The following is a 21218-nucleotide window of genomic DNA, read 5'->3' on the forward strand; positions in this document are numbered from 1 at the left end:
CTATTCCCTGTGACTATGTTGCAAGAGCCAACCCACTTAGTCCCTTCACAAAAGAAAGAAAATGGAAGCCCAAAACAGACTCCATGAGAAGAGCAAATCACATAGGCACTCCAATGGAGCAATTTCTACATGCACCTGACATAACTTGCCATTTTCCTTGCTGAATTGTTCATTGGGCATTTTAAAAGATTTAGACTATGAAGAACATCACCCGTATCCACAAAAAAAGTGATGTAATGGATCTTAAAATCAAAAGAGAGTTGTTGTTCGCCCAGATATATTGGATGATGTTGGAGGCAACTTTTTGTAGCCTGCTACAGTGATCTTACAGATACAGGGCATCTCTCGGTTCCAGGCAATTGGTGATTGGTCCTAGTGCACTTAGAGGACAGATGGAAAGCAGCGCCAGGTCCGCACTCCGTGGGTCAAAGGGCCACATGTACCAGATTGTCATGTAGCCAAAAGTGTACCAATGACACCAATCTGGTACAAGTGGCCAAAAGTGTACCAATGACACCATATGGACCAAGGTGTGCCTGGGTCCTGTTCAGCCATGTGGACCACGGAGCACACCTGTGTACATGTCAGACGCAGTGCCTTATAGGGAGTGATTGCTGATGCTGCAGCTGGCTACACCACTCAGTCCTACCAGAAACAAGTCAAGCATATTCTAAAGAGCGTCAAGAACCTTGCTACCCACATTGTCATATTCCCCCAAATGCATGCATGATCAATAAAAGCATGTCAATATCCTCCCAGTTTGACTTTTATTTTCAGCCTGACGAACAAGCTTACTCCATCTGCCGAACCCAGTGTCACAAGGCATTGAACGGTTGAGTCCCATGATTGACTTGAACGCTATTAAATCTTGAGCATTTATACTCAGTCAAAGAGGCGTAAGAACTTTAAGGCTTAAGCATCTATGAGACTTTTTCAGCCCAAGAAGAGGTGAGCAGACAAACATTTCAAGATGTATTGCAAAAACTCAACCTGTCAAATTATCATTAAAAGCTTCAACCCAAAGTGCTACAATTTCGAATAGCACCTTTTGCTGCCTTCTCCAACGTTCGCTTTAGGCGTTTCAGTTTTCTAGACTTGCCCTGGAAAAAGCATACCAATATGTGTGGAATTAATAAAAACATCAAGCATATTTTTGTACTAGGAAAATTTTGCATGTTCTCACTATAGTATCAAATGACAACAATCAAAATGAGTTTCAAAAGAGCTCACAGCTGTGTTATGTGATTCAGGAGCAACTTGCCATGCAGAAAGCCTGCAAAAAGAAAACAAAACAGAAAAGTGAACCATTTTGGATTTATCAAGATTCTTTAACTTCCTTGGTAAGTTTTGTAAATACTACTAGAAGATCAAATATATCCAAGTGCTTATATAAGGAAATATATGACAACATTTACTGTATCCTACCGTAACAGAGATATACCAGCTGTTGGAGGATGCATTAATGAGCTAATAAGATGGAATAGACACAACTCCGGGTTGAACAATATTGTCATTGAAGACTCTATGATACATTGAAGGAAAGGCAAAAATGTTCAGCAAATTCTGTTTGAAAGATAGCGCACCATAGTGGCTATGCAAGCACGGAATACATCTTAAAAGATTCAATTTTATTGCAAAGAGAACAGTCCACTTGCATGAAGTATGAGGTAGAAGTACTTAACAGCCAAACAAAGTCATGTGTGCTATGACAGTCGTCTCGGTGGTCATTCAGTCTATGTTGCTTGAGGTTGTACTAGACAGATGAGGGGTGAGATACTATCATGGATGCTGTGTAACTTTAAGCCACAGCATCTGGGTAGAGAACTACACACTAAGCGTCTTGACTACAGCTGTTTTGAAGTTCAAGTGTCATCAGTTTTCATGTTCCAACAAGTGTTTGCTGTTGATTCACCACCTTGCCAATGGCTTATCGCTTCAGAAATATCAAAGCTTCAGCAGATTCTTCTTCTACAGAGGATCCGATCTGACATTTTTTGCCACAGTTGGATTCTGATAGAGAATTTGATAGGGAACACCAGAGCGACGCTGAAACTGAGGATATTCTACTCCGACCAGGGTGGGCCCACATGATGACTTACCATTTGTCTAGGCTCGGTATTTCTTTATTATTGCTCACACCAAAGTACAACTGCCAAGGGCCCTCTGCTCTCAGACTCTCAGACTCTCATCCAGATGCTCTGCAGAATGAGGCCCCATGGGTCCTTTTAAACTTACAAGGGATGCCCAAAAGCACTTCTCCCAAAAGCATATGCTCCGAAAATCTCACACAAAAGCTGCCAGCAGCGCAAAACACAGAAATCTGTACAATCTGCCACATCATCACCAGCAGCGCGATTTGCAGAAATTTGTACTGCTTGCCACATCATGTCTGCGCAATTATGGAAACCTCCCTAAGCGTTCAAGCTTCTGTCTTTTAGGGTTTTGGGCCCTTTGGCCGGTGCTCCATAAGCTCTTTAAATTGGTCCATTCGATTTCTCTTGTTCACTCGGCCATTTCTCTTCCTGTTGGTCATACCACGTCATCACTTTGTGACATCCCGCTCCCCCCCCCCCTTGAAAGAATTGTACTCGCCCTCGATTACACCTGCAAAAATAGCCCACCAATCCAGCCTCCACCAATCCAGCACTTCTACAAAGAAATCGATCACTGATCAATCACATTTCTATCAAGGGTCTCAGATACAAATCTGATCATTGTAACCATTTAGCAATCACATCCCGACCGCAATGATCTTTTCACGGATGTCTAAATCTACTAAATCTTGTTACTATCACATTCATATCCTTTCATTTCACATTTCAATCAAGCAAACCAAGCCCATGACTATCCTCACGAGACAGTACATACACATAGCATGCAAACACAAAATCACACAATTAGTTCACACTGAACACCGTGTTTTCAATCATTCAATCTAACCATCTCATTCCGTCCAGAACTCTCGATGCACTTAGATCACTGTGCAACCATCTCATCCTCCCAAAACTCTTGATGCACTCACAACAATATCCAATCATCTCATCTAGATAAACATCTTGATGCAATAGAATCTCATTCAGTTGACTTAGCCATCACATCCAGATCTCGCTGATCTCTAGCAAATGTATAGATGCACTAAGTTCAAATCATTCATCAGACAAAATGCTATAGACATTTCATCTTTCTCTACATAAATCTCAAAGAGAAATTAGTGACTTTCTTCAATCTAGGCAATCTGTAACAAAGGAGTGGAGTTGTAAAGTGTGAGCTTTGTCCTAAGGTGTGAGTCAAGGAGAGGAGAGTGGATTTATCCCACATACTGTGGAGCAAGGCTGTAGAGCTACTTAAAGCTCATTTCTTGAATGAATAAACAACAACTTCATTTTGCACTACATGCTTGTCTATGGTGAGCTTGTGCTAAGCTAAGTCAATACTCAAGATTGTGTTTATGAGTCCAAGCTAATTCTATCTTGGAACCTAATTCACTTGAGTGATAACCTTGCTTACACACACGCTTACACATTGAAGCCATGTTTCTCTTTCATCCACCCTAACTAGCTCGATCCAATTCCTAACATTTGGTATCAAAACCATGGTGTGCTAGCTAGGATTTTCATTATGCATTAGTGTGTGTGAATCATTAGCATCTCCATTAGCTTCGATTAGCACTTCTTAATCATCTTTTTTGAGTCCTTAATCTATCATCACCTCTCTCCTTCCACCTCTAATAATCATCACTTAGTAATCACTACACTAATTAGTTGTGAGCAAGCTCATGGGTTTGATTCCTATGAACCACTACTCTCAGTAGTTAATCTTGGTGGTCAATTAAGCCATCTTTAGATTCAACCTCTTCAATTTGTGTACATTAAGTGTCATTTCTCCCCAATTTGCACTTGCAATTAATTTCTTTAGCTTCACCATTGAGCTTCATCACCCTCGCCATCTCAAAGCACTCCTCAAAACCTATCCATAGAGTCCCTAAGTGCCCCATTCTGACAAGGGAAGCCCGTTCAATTTTTTGTCTAAAAATAGGTGTGTGTGTTATGTGTGTGTGTGCATTACCTACTAGCATTGACTCATAATCTTATTAAAAGGGGATACACCAACACAACCCGTAAGGCTTGTTGGCTAGCTCAAATTGGGAAAGTCGTTCTGGACTTGTGGGGTCCAAAGTTCAAATTGGTATTACCCAAAGATAGGCAATACGGGCGGACCCGAAGCGGAAATTTCAAAACTGTTTTTGTGGAAGCAGCGGGTCCGCAAGGGGGAGATCCCACGCGCGCTACCTACCCGACAATTGCCCGCGCTCCTGCTCGTGTGCCAGACGGCGTTGTCCGCGCTAACCGGAGTGTGTCCGCCCCTCTTGGGCCCCCCTTCTCACGCCTGCTGAGGCCCGCCTTGCCCTTTTCCCTTAAAGCCCTTGTTGGGCCTCGTTTCCCGCGCTGCTCTCGACTTCAAGGCAAGTAAAACTTCAAGCCTGCATAAGCCCCCTTTCCCACAACCTGCTGCCTCAAGCCTCTGAGCACCTCAAGAGGCCCGACCTCAAGAGCTCACCAAGGAATACATTTCCATAAGCTTGCTACCATCAAGCCGCCGAGACTCCTTTAAGGCTTGCTCCCACCAAAGCTGCAGCAAGGTTTTCAAGGCCTTCCAAAAGGCATTCAAATTTCAAAGGCGGATCTCATCGTGCTTCAAAAGGCATTTCCAACCAATTTAAGGGAGGGTGAAACTTCAAAATTTTATCAAGCATCCAAGGGCTACCAAAGAGACCGTTCTCACCGACCGCAGCATTACCAAGCTTCAAGGAGTTCTTTCGAGCATCAAAAGCAAAAACAAAGAATCATTTCCCCTATCTGTGGAGAGGGGCTTCACCAACAGTGAAGAGGAGCTTCACATTGAAGGGAAAATCCAAAGTACAAACTAAAATCTTGCAACGAAGTACAACAATTTCCTGAAATGTATGTAATTGTATTTGTCTACATGGATGACATTATATGCTTTTGTAATGGGATAGACACTGGCATTGGAAAGTCTCCAAATTGCTAAAATCTCTCCTATGTGTGAAAACTTTGTGACAAATTGTATGAGAAATTCCGCATGCTTGGGCTCTCGAAGTATGACCAAGATGAAAGAGAGCATTAATTTTTGCATAAACCTTTTCATAGGATATTTTAGCATATTGTTGCATGTCATTATGATGCATGGAATAAAGATTGATTGTACCACAAAAAGGGGGACAGAAGTACTCGTTCGAGGGGAGGACACGGAGTCAGACTATGAAGCAGTTGAAAGCAACAGCAGAATCAACGAAGGCAAGAGACCTAACAAAGGATCAGCTCACATAGTAGAAGACAAAAAGGACAAAGACGAAAGCAGCGTTGTCTTTTATGAAGACCCATTTTGAAGATGCAGACTCTCTACTTGTAGGGAAGGACTTTTTCCTGTGTGGATACCAGCTTATCATCCTTTGTGGATTTTTCTTGTGTGGATTTTACCATCCTGTGTGGATATCACCATCCTTTGTGGACTTTATTTTCCTGTGTGGATACCACCATCCTATGTGGATTTTGTTAGTCTGTGTGGATCATGCATCTTCAGTATCTTGTCTTAGTCCAAACCTCAAGGGGAGGATTGTAAAGTGTGAGCTTTGTCCTAAGGTGTGAGTCAAGGAGAGGAGAGTGGATTTATCCCACATACTGTGGAGCAAAGCTATAGAGCTACTTAAAGCTCATTTCTTGAATGAATAAACAACAACTTCATTTTGCACTACATGCTTGTCTATGGTGAGCTTGTGCTAAGCTAAGTCAATACTCAAGATTGTGTTTATGAGTCCAAGCTAATTCTATCTTGGAACCTAATTCACTTGAGTGATAACCTTGCTTACACACACGCTCACACATTGAAGCCATGTTTCTCTTTCATCCACCCTAGCTAGCTCGATCCAATTCCTAACAGGAGTGGCTACCCTCTTATGCCGTCCGCACCGCACCATATTCAACCTGTTGATTCATCGATAACTTTTGGCATAGACATTCCTAATAATAGCCTAAAAGCTTCAAGGTACAACTCTCTCTGAAGAGAATTTGCGAGGATCTCCATCCACTTTGCATCGAGGGCCAAAAAGTACCCTTGACCAAATTATCCAGTGAACCTAGCTTACCTTTCTATTCTTTCCTTATTTCCTTTTGACCTGTTGGTAGCCTCACTTGCCTCCCTGTCCTTGGCACCTCAATCTGAATCTGTGGAATTCTCTGATTTACCAGTTGATTCCCTTTCCTTTCTCTCCTGGTGCCTTCGGACATGTGGGTAGCCTCGCTAGCCTCCCCTATCCGCTGGCACATCAATCTCAATCGTCGGAACCTTGAGACGCGACTATCATCTAATGCCCATTCTTCTCCGGAATCCTCTGATGAACTTGCATGCGGTTCCCTTAGTTTGTCAGAACGCTCGGATGCGCTACCATTTGTACTACTCTGGAATCCTGTGATGAGCTGTTATCCGTTTCCGAGGGACATTCCAAGGGACAATCAGTTTTCTCAATCCAGATTGGAGCTCTTGATATCCTGGGTCGTTAGTCTCCCAGAAAAGTCTCATCCAATAAGGAGTCTCATTCCAAATTGGAGCTCTTGCTATCCTAGATCGTTGGTTTCTCAGAAAAATCTCATCCAATAAGGAATATTCAGTGGTTGGCACATCACAATGCAACATATGCATGTTACAAGACACAACGAGCAGCACCTCAACGTTGAGCACTCCCCCGAGACAGACAGTGTGCGGTATGAAGCTACTCGACTACTACCTCGTCACTCCCCCGGCAAATAACCTTAAAAGGTCTAGGCCATGAGTACGAAGGACTAGTACAACCAAACGCTCCCCAAACCGCAACCTATGTCGCTTGGAGGTTCAGGCATACAACCAAACGCTCCCCACACATCTTGTCTGCGTCGTTCGGAGGTTTTCTAGCATACAACGAAACGCTCACCAGACATCCCATCTGCGTCGTTCCAAGGTTTTCAAGCATACAACAAAACGCTCCCTAGACATCCTATCTGCGTCGTTCCGAGGTTCAAACAATACCAAAACAACATTTCTCACTACTCCACCCGGGAGTAAATCAACGAGCATTGAAACCAGTATTAAAACCGGAGTCAAAGAGTTCAAATCGGCACTAAGGCAAGTTTAAAACAGATACCAATCCATTTCAAACAAAAAACAGGATACCAAACAAGTTATCATACAGATTCACAAAATTGCTAAATCAAACTGAAAAAGCATTCTCGATATCAGTTGAGCTCGAAAGTCGACGAGGCTTCCGTCTTGAAACCTGCACCAAAATTAGGGTTAGATTTCTTCCATAAGGTTGTAACCGACTACAGCATGGTCCGTAAACTCTTGAATAGTCAAAACAAGCCTCGACAAGCAATGTTCCTGTGGCGGTGATGGTAACCCCAAGATATAGCAATCACATTGGGCCTCCAAGGTTATCAACTCGAGTAGAGACACCTGATGAGAGATGTCGAGAAATTTCAAGTCGTAATTTGCAAGGGTTTCCGTGGTAAGCATTTCAGGATACCCGACTCCGCCAAAAGCTACACTCCGAAGAAAGATGTCTGAAGGCATATAACTTCGGGCAAAAAATTACTTGAAAGCTTGCCGAGTCCTTGGAGTGTGCGGCTTGGTAGCTATAAACATCCACCACTGCATGGCATTGACTCTGAGAAAAACAACGGCTTGAAAAAAAAATCATTGATCCTTCTCTTGCAAGTGATCTTTATGGCTTATGCCCTATAAGAGAGAGCGATGAAGACGGGAGCGCGCCCGATGCGCGATGGAGTAAGGGTGGGAGTGGCTAGTAAGTTCGAGGTCGGGACACTTAGATTCCCGAATAAAATTCCATGACGCAGATTCTTGAATAAAATTCCATGTGAAGCTTGGAAGCGCCATCTTGCTCTGTCTGCTATTTGGTAGAATCGGTATGCTTTTAGAAAAGCACACGCCTGAAGCTCTGATACCACTGTCACGAGGACCGGCCCCACGTGCCAACGGAAAAGAACAACTTGAACAACTTTAAGCAATTCAAATAACAACTGAATTGAAAGAGATAGAGAGTGCACGACACACGCGACACAGAGTGGTGGAATTCCACCCCAAGAGAGCACTGGCCCCAAACCGTGGCACCCCTTTCAGTATTTCTTTATATTACTTCAAATGAGTACAACTCCCATGGCTCTGCTCTGCATCTCCCATGGACTGACTGCCACGGTGAGAGCCCATGGGTCATATTTAAAGCAGTTTGCATGAAAAGCATTGAAGTTCCAAAAGCATCTAGCCTTCCAAAAGCAACATGCACAAAATAAGGAAAATTTGTACAACTTGCCACGTCATCAGTTAGCAACATAAATCGCGGAATTCCGTGCAAGCTGCCACGTGGCACTATCAGCACAAATCACGGATGTCCGTACAACTACCACGTCATCATCTTTTATGCAAGAAATTTGTGTGTTGGTCTTGCTTTATTTTAGGTCACTTGAGCCCCATCGGACGGAGTCCCATAAGTTGGTGGGGAACTCTTCTTTTAAAATAGGCCTCTCGACAAGACTTTGCAAGTTGGTAAAACTTCTTGTGCGGCTTCTACTTCTTCTGCTCTTCTTCTTAGGGTTTAGGCTCCTTTCCGAGATCTGCAAGTCGGCTTCATTCTTCAGTGGCTTGACACGTTGGTGCAGTCAAAAGCTAGTTGGTACTACAAAGAGTGCAAAGCATGGTTGTATGGCTCTCAAGGGCTTGCCAAGGTGATTGGGCAACTATGAAGGTAAAGAGCTAGCAAGGAGCAATGGTTATGTATGCTATATGTGGTTTTCATGGCTAGAACGCTCTATTATGGTGCTTGTCAGAGGTGCATGCTTGAAGTGTTGAAAGTGCAGAGATGAGAGTGCCAAGAGTGGCCCTCAGTATGGTCTACAAGCTGGTCCACACAGCTCATCAAACGGAGCTACAGGATGAAAGATATGGTTGGTCAGAGTTGAAATGGTTTGCAGATTCTCGACAGACAGGGCAAGTGATGACAGGTGGTCGGAGCTGGTTTCAGTGGATAGATATGTAGAGCTCATCATGTGGAGCATGTAAATCTTTTCAGATCGTCAATCGACATCCCGATTGCCAAGTTATTGTCAATTGAAGTTTCACCGGGGGCCAGTTCTATGCCAGATTGGTCGCCTCGATCGACGTGCCATCAGATGTTTTTTGAAGCTCGACAAGGTTTTGAAGTGTAGTGTGCACTCTACGAAGCTAGCAGGAAGTGACAGCTCGTTAAACGGAGTCCGGACCGGCAAGATACTAGATTTTGAAAATGACGACAGGTGCTAGTCGGGTGGTATGAATTTTTGTGATTTTGGTCAGCTCAGTTAGAGGACTTGATGAGATCGATATGGAGTGATGCTTGCACAAACCAAAGTTGGAAACCAGGGTTTTTGCAGAGAGTTGACGGCTCGGGCATCGGCTTGATGAGCAAAGAACGGAAGGGCACTAAAGCAAGAGGAAAAAAATGAATTTTTGATGACCTTTTGGATATTCTTTTGGGTGATTTAGAAGCCTTGGAGACCCAATGCAACCGGTAGTGACACGTGGCACTAGCAATCGTCCCATATGCGGTTCGCGAGGCTTGGTTGTTGGGGTATATATGCTACTTCGTGGCTCTTCTGCAAGCATCAAACGAGGGGGATAAAGAGCTCCCCTCCCATTAGTTATGGCGTGGCCTACTGGGGCGCTGCGTGGGCGTCACCTGCAGGCATGCCAACATGAGCGGGCTACTCTGTCTGTCGTACTTGGCACTGCAATCGATAGCGGCCCTGCCGGGCTCTGGCGTTCGGGTGTTGTGCAAAGCTGCTAACATAGCAGCTTCGTCCGGGCTGTGTTCCCACGTGCCCTACAGGGCCATCTCTTTTTATTGAAAGAACGATATCCACAAGCCGTTGCCACGGCGGTCTTAAGCATGGCATCCAAGACTCACCGAAAATAGCAAAAAGGTGGCATCCCATACAAGAGGAGAAGTGTCGACCAAAAATAAAGCAGTTGCCCACGTCCTATAGGGCCAGTTTTTTTTTGGCAGTTTTGGGGGGGAGCTTGGGCGAGTTTTTGGAAGAGGTTTTTGGACAACAAGAGAGCTCTCAGCGAGGAGAGCTTTGCTGAGACGAGGAAGAAGACTGCCGAAGTGCTTTTTTTGTGCTCGTCCTGCTCGTGCTGATGGAGCCGATGCTAGCAGGTTTTCATGATGTTTGTAGAAGGTGTTTTTGGTCGAAATTGAAACAAACCATAGCCAAATTGTGTGTCGTTTCTTCCCCCTTTCCTCCCTTCTCGTCTTTACTTTGTTCAAAGTACTTCGTGTCGGTGTGTGAGATGTGCTTGCCTCGTCAGGTCTCTATGTGTGTGTAAGAAAGAGTAGTGTGTGTCGTGAGAAGGTTGTAGACGGGCAAGATTGGTGTGGTATGAAGTCAGTTGGACGATGCGAAGCGCACGTGCATATGGTTGTGTGTAAACGGTGGTTTGCGTGTGGAATGTGTGAGTTTTAAAGGTGACCTCTAGTGGATTGGGGTGTAGTGAGTATCCTCGGCTATAGAGAGGCAATTGTTTGTGTGCCAATGTGGTCCCCTTTCTCCCTTTCCAACGTCAGCAATTTGTGACGAGCGACGTCAAACTGCTGTATAAACTCAAGGGCTCGATGGGTGTCCTGGTAGCCTAAAAACGTCTCAAACGTGACGGCCTGACCCCCTTCCTTGAACTTCTTGGTCTTCTTGCTCGTGAGTTCACTGTCAGAAGAGGACAAGCTCTCCTTCTTCGAACTGCTAGATTGCCTCTCATGCCTTCTAGACTTTTTTAGAAATCAGCTTTTCTTACTTTTTCTCCGCTTTTTCTCATCCTCACTAGAACTAGAGGACGATGGATTGTCGAAACTCTCTGAAGACAAAGGAAAATCTCAGTCATCCTCAAAACGCGCACGCTTCTTAGATCTCGAAACTCAACATCCGGCCCAAATAAACGGATGAATCCACCAATTTCCTCTTCTTTCGAGAGTGCTTCAAGCCTTCCATTATCTGGTGCATCTTCTTTTCAAGAGCTTTGTCCAGCTCTTTCTACGAGTACAGTTTCTGCTTTTTTGCACTCATCTGTCCTTCCACCTTTTTTTCCGACTTGAGAGGAGAATCTATGGTCTCGTGCCATCTCGAGTGAATCTCATTTATCGGGTAAGTCTTCAGATGCTTCACATATTGCAAGTTATGGGGTACTTAATTAATATTTTCACAAGTGTCAACCTGCAGTTGACATTTGTACTCCGCTCTAGCAAACTTCCATGCCAAAAATTTCCCCAATTCTTCATTCTTTTCTTCAGTTCTCGCGTTGGATTTCAACTTTTCTTCGCCTTCCCGCTGAGAGGTGTTATCTCTATCAAATTCTCCACGAGAACCCATGTTATGGCTTATGTCCCTTAAGACAAAGCGATGACGACGGGAGTGTGCCCGATGCGTGATCGACTAAGGGTGAGAGTGACTAATAAGTCCGGGGCAGGGACACGAAGATTCTTTCACAAACAAAATCTTGACAGCTCTGTCAGATTCTCCTGGAGAGCCTGTGTGTGTTGCAGAAGGAATCGGATCCTCCGTAGAAGAAGAATCTTTTTGAGCTCTAATACCACTGTTACAGGCTTGGACACTCCGAGCGAGAAATCAATAGCAACACACGAACATAAACTACGAAATCACTGAACTTCACGAGAGAGAGAGAGAGAGAGAGAGAGAGAGACGACACGGCACGGTAGAGTTCCGTGCCCATATGCACTAGCCCCAAAGACTGGCACCACTTTCAATTCTTTATTATTGCTCACAGCAAAGCACAACTCTCGAGGGTGTCACAAGACGGAAGCCAAGTGCCAATAGAAAAGAACAGACTGAACAGACTTTTAGAGCACATGCAACACGGAGTGGCGGAATTCCACACCAGAGAGTATTGGCCCCAAACCTTGGCGCCCCTTTCGGTATTTCTTTATATTTCAACAACTGAGTACAAGCTGGTACTCCATCCTCTACACCTTCGTCTAGAAGCATGCCATAGAATGAGCCCATGGCCTCATCTTTAAAGGCCCTAGGCCCAAAAGCAGTTTACATGAAAAGCCTTAATCTCAAAAGCATTTGATACAAAAACATCTGGCCCAAAAAGCAATCAACGTAATTTACGAAAATCCGTACAACTGCCACGTCAGCACAGCAAGCGCAATCCGCGAAAATCCGTACAATCTGCCACGTCAACAACGCAAAATCTGAAAATTCGTACAATTGTGTCATGTCATCAGCTCCATGCGCGCGTGTGTGTAAATCCTGCTTTATTTTAATCTCTGGTGTCACTTGGGCCTCATCGATCGGGGTCCCATAAGTTGATAGGAACTTCTTCTACTTCGTCTACTTATTCTTAGGGTTTAGGCCCCTCAATCAAGATCTACACAGTGGCTCCGTTCTTCAATGGCTTCACACGTGAGCTATTTGTGACATCCCCCCTTCTTGAAAGAGAGTAATCATCCGCAATCACAGAATATCTGCAAAACAACTCAAGTTAGCTCAAAAATTTCCGAGGGACAATCCGTTTTCTTTTTTTGTTAAGGAGTTTGCTTCTCTTTTCGTCCAGATCAAAACTCTTGATATTCCGGCGTATTGAAATTAGCCATCACACCCAGACCGCACTGATTTTCCACGGGTGTCTTGATGCACTAAAATTACATACCAAAGCAATCTAAAGGAACATTGTCTGTCCAAGAGCTGATGGACCATGTTGTGGTCGACTACGACCTTATGGAAGGAACCTAAGCCTAATTTTTGGTACAGGTTTCGAGATGGAAAGTCAATCGACTTTTCGAGCTCGACTGATGTCAAGATTTCTTTTTAAGTTTGAATTTAGTTTCAGTTCTGTTTGAGAACTTGTTTGGTGGTCCGGTTTGGAATTTGTTTAGAATGGATGGTATTTGTTTTGAACCTGTCTTGGTGCCGATTTGAATTGTCTGACTCTGCTTTTAATACTGGTTTCAATGATTGGTGATTTTACTCTCGGGTTCCAATTAGGAATGAGCTCGACTAATGTCGAGATTTCTTTTTAAGTTTGAATTTAGTTTCAGTTCTGTTTGAGAACTTGTTTGGTGATCCTGTTTGGAATGTGTTTGAAATGGATGGTATTTGTTTTGAACCTGTCTTGGTGCCGATTTGAATTGTCTAACTCTGGTTTTAATACTGGTTTCAATGACTGGTGATTTTACTCTCGGGTTCCAATTAGGAATATTCAGTAATTGGCACATTACAATGCAACACAAATGCTCATATATTGTAAGGTGCAGCGGAATGAATGTTGTATTTTCTCAAGATTAGTGATCTATATTTTCTCAAGGTTCCTTTTAGTGCTAAGGGAAGGAGAGAGCCTTCCGTCTTTATGGAGAGTGCTATGATCACGAACAAAGTGAGTGGATATTGTGCATGCAAGTGTATGAGACTGAGAGAAGGAGAGAGAAGAGATACGACACCCGAGAGGTTGTAAAACCCTCCTCTGAAGGCCCCACTCTCGTCGGCAAGTGGTCTACTTTTGATTGCACAAAGGTGTACAATGATGATGCATGGACTGATGCAAACAGGGACTATATCGATGACGACGACGATGACTTTAGGGCTGAATTTGGTTCTCTTCTATCTGTTGTCCACAAGGGCGTAATGGATGGGAATCTGGGTGATCTTGGGGCTGTTTCGTATGGCTGAAAATCCCTGTTTTACTGCTGTTTTTATGGCTGAAAATCTCTGCTTTGTAGAGGCTCATACAGATGACAAAAACGCTGAGGTTCTCTGCTTGATTAGGCTGCGTTTTTGGGCTGATGTCGAGGGCTGAAAAAGCTGTCCTGCTGCAGGGCTGAGGCTGCGTTTCCATGGCTGTAAACGCTACCACTTGTATAAGTTGCTAGCGTTAGCAAAACGCTGAGGTTGGCTGCCGGTAGTGGGAGAAAACGCCAGGAAGGGGAGCTTGATGGCGATGGGCTGTTGGTTGAGAAACGCCAAGGGAGGGAGAGAGGATGGCGATCCCAGAAACGCTAGGGGCTGAAGGGGGGTGTCCTCACCAAGCGAGCTTGAAGAGGTTCTTGCTGAGAGAGGGAGGGAGTGCCTGTTGCTTGGAAAGCCTGCTGTGCTCCTTGCTCATCTGCCCTATTGTGCTAACTTGGGTTTGCTTATATATTAACTTACCCAATTTGCCCTACTTAGTTCCCAACAAAAGTCACTTAATAAATAAGTGAAAAATGTTAAAAATAGGGAAAAATTGGATAAAGTCACTTGAAAAATCCCCAAACTGACTCTGATGGAATCTAATGGAAATGCTTATGCTTATGCGGTGTGCAACCAGAGGATATGCATCTACACTAAGTGACTGGGCATGCACGGTCTACGAATAGACTCACAAAAGTGCCAGATCTCTTCTAATCTAAACTGACTGGACTGACGGGAACCCTGCTATGGTGTAGCTTGTCCACGGACACATAGGGTTGGATGTGTCACGTGACATATATACATGTTACAAGACACAGAAACATAAAGTCGCCGATGAACACTCCCCCCGCATAACTTAACAAGGTCTGGGCCGGGAGAGATTCAACGACTGCCTCATCACTCCTCCTGCATAACCTAAAAAGGTCCGGGCTGGTGGAGATATAGAGGCCTTTAACAACCAAACGCCCCCCAGACCGCCGCCTGCGTCGTTTGGAGGTGCTGAGAGTAACCACTGCTCACACTTCTTATTACTCCTCCCGGATAACCATCCAGGTCCGAGCCGGGAGTAACAACAACAATATTTTTCAAGCATACAACCAAACGCCCCCCACACATCCCGTCTGCGTTGTTTCGAGGTTCAAACAATACCAGAACATCATTTCTCACTACTCCAACGGCGATGGTAGTCCGAAGACATAGCAATCACATCGGACCTTCAAGGTTATCAGCTCAAGACGAGACATCTACTGAGAGATGTCGAGAAATTTCAAGATATAATTTGCTAGGGTTTCCATGGCAAGCATTTCAAGATACCCCACTCTGCCAGAAGTTGCACTCTGAAGGAAGATGTAAGAAACCATATAACTTCGGGCAAAAATTTTCTTGAAAGCTTGCCAAGTCCTTGGAGTGTACAGCTTGGTAGCTATAGACATCAACATCTGCATGGCACTACTTTTGAGAAAAACAGTGACTCGAAACAAATCTTGGATCCTTCTCTTGCAAGTGATCTTTTTGGCTTATGCCTTGTAAGACATGAGCGATGAAGACGAGATTGCGTCCGATGCGCGATGAAGTAAGGGTGGGAGTGGCTAATAAGTCCGTGGTCAAGGCTCGAAGATACTTCAAGTAAAATTCCAGTAGTCTGTGGTTTGCTCCGTCTACTCTTTTGTAGGACCGGTATGCTTTCAAAAAAGCACACGCCTGATGCTCTGATACCACTCTCACAAGACGGACACCACGTGCCAATGGAAAAGAACAGACTGAATAGACTTTTAGCACGTCAATAACAACTGAACTGAAAGAGAACACACGCGACACGGAGTGGGGGAATTCCACCTCAGAGAGTATTGGCCCCAAACCTTGGTGCCCCTTCCGGTATTTCTTTACATTTCAACAACCGAGTACAAGTCGGTACTCCATTCTCTATACCATCGTCCAGAAGCATGTCATAGAATGAGCCCATGGCCTCATATTTAAAGGCCCTAGGCCCAAAAGCAATCTACATGAAAAGCCTTAATCTCAAAAGCATCTGATACAAAAACATCTGGCCCAAGACGCAGTCAGCGTGATTTACGAAAATCCGTACAACTGTCTTGTCAGTATAGCCAGTGTAATCTGCGGAAATCCATACAATCTGCCACGTTAGCAGCGCAGAATCCAGAAATTTGTAAAATTCTACCACGTCATCAGCTCCACGCGTGTGTGTAGGTCTTGCTTTATTGTATTTTCTTGTGTCACTTGGACCCCATCGGACGAGGTCCCATATAAGTTGGTAGGAACTTCTTCTTCGTCTGCTTATTCTTAGGGTTTAGGCCCCTAAACCGAGATCTACACAGTGGCTCTGTTCTTCAGTGGCTTGATACGTCAGCAATTTGTGATAGAGGGTCCGCTGCTCGCAGACTCTGTGTCCTTATGCTCTGCAGAGTGAGGCCCCAAGGGTCCTTGTAAACTTACAAGGGATGCCCAAAAGCACTTCTCTCGAAAGCGCTAAACCCCAAAAGCATCTCCTCCAAAAATCTCGCGCGAGAGCTGCCAGCAACACAAAACGCGGAAATCCATACAATCTGCCACGTCATCACCAACAGCGCGATTTGCGAAAGTCCATACGGCATGCCACGTTAACATGTCAGCGTGATTTACGAAAATCTCTCTCAACGTTCAAGCTTCTGTCTTTTAGGGTTTTGGGCCCTTCTGCCGGTGCTCCATAATTTCTTTAGGCCCCTAAACCGAGATCTACACAGTGGCTCTGTTCTTCAGTGGCTTGATACGTCAGCAATTTGTGATAGAGGGTCCTCTGCTCGCAGACTCTGTGTCCATATGCTCTGCAGAGTGAGGCCCCAAGGGTCCTTGTAAACTTACAAGGGATGCCCAAAAGCACTTCTCTCGAAAGCGCTAAAGCCCAAAAGCATCTCCTCCAAAAATCTCGCGTGAGAGCTGCCAGCAACACAAAACGCGGAAATCCATACAATCTGCCACGTCATCACCAACAGCGCGATTTGCGAAAGTCCATACGGCATGCCACGTTAACATGTCAGCATGATTTACGAAAATCTCTCTCAACGTTCAAGCTTCTGTCTTTTAGGGTTTTGGGCCCTTCTGCCGGTGCTCCATAATTTCTTTACGTTGGTCCATTCGGTTTCTCTTGTCCACTCGGCCATTTCTCTTCCAGTTGGTCATGCCACGTTATCACTTTGTGACAATGCCACCTTTCAAAAGGTTGTCCAAGATAACCTACTACTCTATCGTCGACTGCTCCGAGTACCATCATGTTTCAAAACATTGCCGTGGAAAGGGACTTTGGCACTACATCTCAAATGGCGCTGCAATGTGAGGTGCTTGTCGTTAGCGTTTCAAAACGCTATGGCCATGCTACTCCTAACGCTGCAAGAGTTGCCCCAAGGAGCGCTAGTGTTTCGAAACGCTACACCTAATGGTAAAGAGGATCTGCCCTTTCGAAAGACTGCACCCAACAGTTCCAAACGTCGTCAAGAGACCTCTCTCTTAGCGTTTTTTAAAATGCTACTTCAAAGCCTTAAAACGCTAAGGCAACAAGATCTACTTCTTCGATGCGTACTAGTCCTCCCACCAATGCTCTGATACTATGTCATAGTCGACGTTGCGGAAGCGTAGAGGAATCGAGAGAATACGAGAGAGAGAGAGAGAGAGAGAGAGAGAGAGAGAGAGAGAGAGAGAGAGAGAGAGAGAGACTGTTGAACCAACCCACTAGGCAATGAATTAGTGAGTATATAATGGGGGCAAGGTGGTGCTTATATACAAGCCTGGGGGCCCTTAAGTACCCTCCTTAGTGAATTGCCCTACCCAAGACTTTGGCAAATAAGTAACATAAATACCTCAAGGCTAGAGCCAAAATAAATATTGGGATCACATTGTACTATTCACTTGAGATGTTATCACTTTAACAATCTGAGCCATCATGTGCTTACTCTAGCCAAAAATAACCCCTTGCCCTACAACCTCGTCCTCTTGCCCTACGCAACCGCTCCCATTCGTTCTAGCTTTAACACTTGCCACTAGCCTTACACCCTTATTCTCTCAACCTACACAATGGTTTCAATTCTCCCTAGCGATGGCCTCTTGCCTCAGCAACAAGCCACTGGCACTAAGCAGCCACTCAACCCTCACTTTCATGCTCTTATGGCAATGGCCAACTAATTTATCATCTACACATTAAATCTGTCAAGGAGCGCCAAAAAGCTACAAAGTTTACTTACCTTGTGATAACTCTGTTTATCACCCACCACGAAACAACTGTTCAACATGTCATATCATATAGATAACCACATCCTCCCTTCATGCCAACTTTTCGCCTTAAGTAGCCCCTTCTAAATCAAGAGAAATCCATGGAAAAGCAACCACAACGTTTCGGCCCTAAACACTCTTTAAGCCATGCTCCGTCCCCCAAATCCTCAATGTCCCTAGCACATTCACCTTGAACAGTACCTTCAAGTCATGGATTCCCAAAGCCTCCCACAGAGACATGTGACCCCTCTAATTTGTGGAAATTTCCAAAATACCCCTCAAATTTTATGAATTCCCAAAATACCCCCAATATTTAGTCATAAATTCTCAAAATGCCCTTCAAATTTTCCAAAATTCCCAAAATACCCATGGTTGTGAGATTAAATATTTCCAAAAATAAAAAATATTGTAGCTTTTCATAAGACGACTAATTGTCTATCAATACAAGATGCTAAAAGTAGGATTCGAGTTGGTTATATAGGTTCTAGAGATAATTGCTTCATTATTTTTACACATAATTGCCTTTCTTTGCAAGGTAATTTGTGACAAATTACGTTCTAAGCACTCAAAAACGGATCTCAAGTGACAAAAAGGAATAAAGATCAGAAAATCTTGAACAATCCAACAAAAATAGATACAAGGGTATTTAGGGAATTTCCACAAATTAGAGGGGTATTTTGGTAATTTTCCCTACAATAAAAAACAAGACTCCGAACTTCGTTACTTAAAACTATGCCCTCACCCTAGTGATGGCAAAAGGTGATATCATAAGCATAATTTATATGCTCTGCCATGAAGCTAATGACATCTAGCACCTAATACAATGTGAGGACTGATAACAACCAGGTAGAGCATCAACAAGGAAAAAAAAAACACTTCAACAGCTATGAAGAAGATAACACAAAACACGTCTTTAGATGAAGACTCGGAACATGCATGCATTGCCGTGCCTTTGCTTGTGCATAGCAGCAACAAGCAAAGAGCCTGCATATTATGTTATTAACTTCAAAGAGCATTAAGAAAAACCAGAGACTACCTTTTGCTCTTTCGTAGCGCTGAAGAAGTGCTGGGGCCAGCACCATCTCCATGTAGATCACCGCTGCCCTCATCTGCCCCAAAGAAAAGAACGCATGAAAATGAGAGGGATTTGTGCTCAGAAAATTGCACAAGCTTTTCATACAAGGTTACCTTCTTCATCGGACCGGACGAAGAGGCGCCTGGAAGCACCCATCTCAGGTTAGGCCACGAACGTAATCAGGAATGCACTGTAACATTACCCAGTGAGAGCAAGTCGAGCTCTGCTTACATTAAATTGCGCCCGCACACACGCACGCGCACAGAGAGAGAGAGAGAGAGAGAGAGAGAGAGAGAGAGAGAGAGGGGCCGGGTACAGACTCACACTCACTGGAAAGGTGGCAGGTGATCTCGATCACATAACATCCTTAATTGAGTCTTAATTTTGAGCTCGTGGAGATCGCACAGTGCTATTGTACCATAACGCGCAAGGTTGTGAGCACTAGGTTGTGAGCACTAGGTAAGTACTAAAGCTAAGGCCCCAATTCCACTAAGTGTGTAACTTGTAGGCCTTAAAGCTGGAGGCCATTTTGGACGTCATTGGCATCTTGGGCGTCAAACGAAGCATAAACTGGTCGATATGGGCGTCAGCATGAAGCTTTTGTGTTGGGGGCATGGTGTCATTAGAGTCTCAAGTAGAAGGAGCAAGGTATCACACACACACACACATACACACATGTGTGTGGGGGTGGTTATATGTATGTATCATGTATGTAATGTATTGTGTAGCTTGTGTTATAAGTTATAACGCATGTAAATATGCATTAAAGGGCGGTCATAATTTTGCATGCAATTTGTCTCGAGAGTCGCGTCACTCGCAGCTCCCGAGTCCCGACTTCCTCCTCTTCTTTCAAGTTCTAGAGTCCCGACTCCCTCATGTTCTTCCTCCTCTTCTTCCAAGTTCTAGCTAGAGTCCCGACTCCCGACTCTCGACTCTTCTTCCAAGTTCCAGAATCCAACTCCATCCGGATTCTGAAGTCCATCATCTTTCAAGATGGGAATGTCCAGATAGTCCTCATAGGGAAGAGAACCATCATCATGAATGGGATAAGTGTAGCAAGTGCCGTAGACACCTGCACTTCCTCTGTCAAGTGTGAAATTGGCCATGAACGGTTTGAGGGTGATGATAACGGTCAAGTAGATGCTAGCCTCGAGCTTTGCAATGGGTGTGCCGGCATCGGGGATGCTGCCGCCATGCACACCGTCAAGGCTCACGATGAACGTAGATTCGGAATGGGGACGATGGTGTTGCCAACACTAATGCGAACGAGGGGCACATAGTAGAAAGAGAGATTATATCTCGGCATCATGGCATCAAACACCGATCGGACAAACCTTCATGCAAGATAATGCTTGGTTGAAGGGGGGCAAAAGGGGGAAGGGGGGGGGGGGGGGGGGGGGACATCCTTTGGTTATAAACAGAGATCCCATGTTCACAAAACTTCAGATTGTGTATCTTCCTCCTTACCTAGTACAAAACTGCTTTTAGTGACAGTGAGGATGGCATTTCGTGAGAACAAAATTCGTTAAAGCATATGGGTATTTGCCTCAAAGCTGTGATTGTAAAAGTGTCTGTAATTTATGACTAGTAGCAATGGAGTAAGCCATGTTGATGGGGGAAGTTGTAGATGAGGCCAATTCTTATTCAAACAATGTGTGTGTGTGTGCGCACGCGTGCGCAAATTTTGAGGAGTACGAGCAAAGGCCAGAACATGTCGCTTATGTTGTATAGAGCCAAAAACACAACTACACTATATATGTCATTGCCCGATGTACTATGAGATATGAGGATGCTTCCATTATCTGCTCAGAGATGGTTTTGGACCACTTTCTAGAGTCATGAGATAAGAGGATTAGATGTTTCTCATATTGCCTTTACTTGAGCTGCGCAAGTATAGAGAGACCTTGCTGAGGATGTCAAGGGAGAGCTAGTCTCAAAGGCAGATCAAAAATTTCTTTACACCAGCCAACGGACAGCTAGAGGAGCAACCGTAACAACATATTTCAGATCTCACCCACACCAGAGGTACGTTGATTGATCAAGCAATTGATCTAGGCACCCACGACCATAGGGGGCCTCACAGCATAGAAGCTCAACTTCTT

General features: G+C 44.4%; 1 protein-coding gene across 4 annotated transcripts in view; it reads right to left on the bottom strand.

Annotated features, from left to right (window-relative positions):
- LOC147446083 (uncharacterized) overlaps positions 1-19566 on the bottom strand; it is a 41032-nt gene extending 21466 nt beyond the window's left edge. The window contains exons 1-5 of one of the 4 annotated variants that reach the window (XM_086525396.1): positions 19447-19566; positions 19230-19306; positions 19078-19150; positions 1231-1273; positions 1046-1100 (exon numbers count right to left, since the gene is read on the bottom strand). In XM_086525396.1, coding sequence (XP_086381522.1) covers positions 1046-1100; positions 1231-1273; positions 19078-19150; positions 19230-19272 — 214 coding nt within the window. In that variant the 5' untranslated portion in view covers positions 19273-19306; positions 19447-19566. The other 3 variants (XM_086525395.1, XM_086525394.1, XM_086525397.1) reach the window with 3 other exon arrangements.
- Positions 19567-21218: the final 1652 nt, after the last annotated feature.

The sequence above is a fragment of the Adiantum capillus-veneris genome, chromosome 12 (genome assembly GCF_014529385.1).
Source record: "Adiantum capillus-veneris isolate H3 chromosome 12, ASM1452938v2, whole genome shotgun sequence".
Taxonomy (NCBI): domain Eukaryota; kingdom Viridiplantae; phylum Streptophyta; class Polypodiopsida; order Polypodiales; family Pteridaceae; genus Adiantum; species Adiantum capillus-veneris.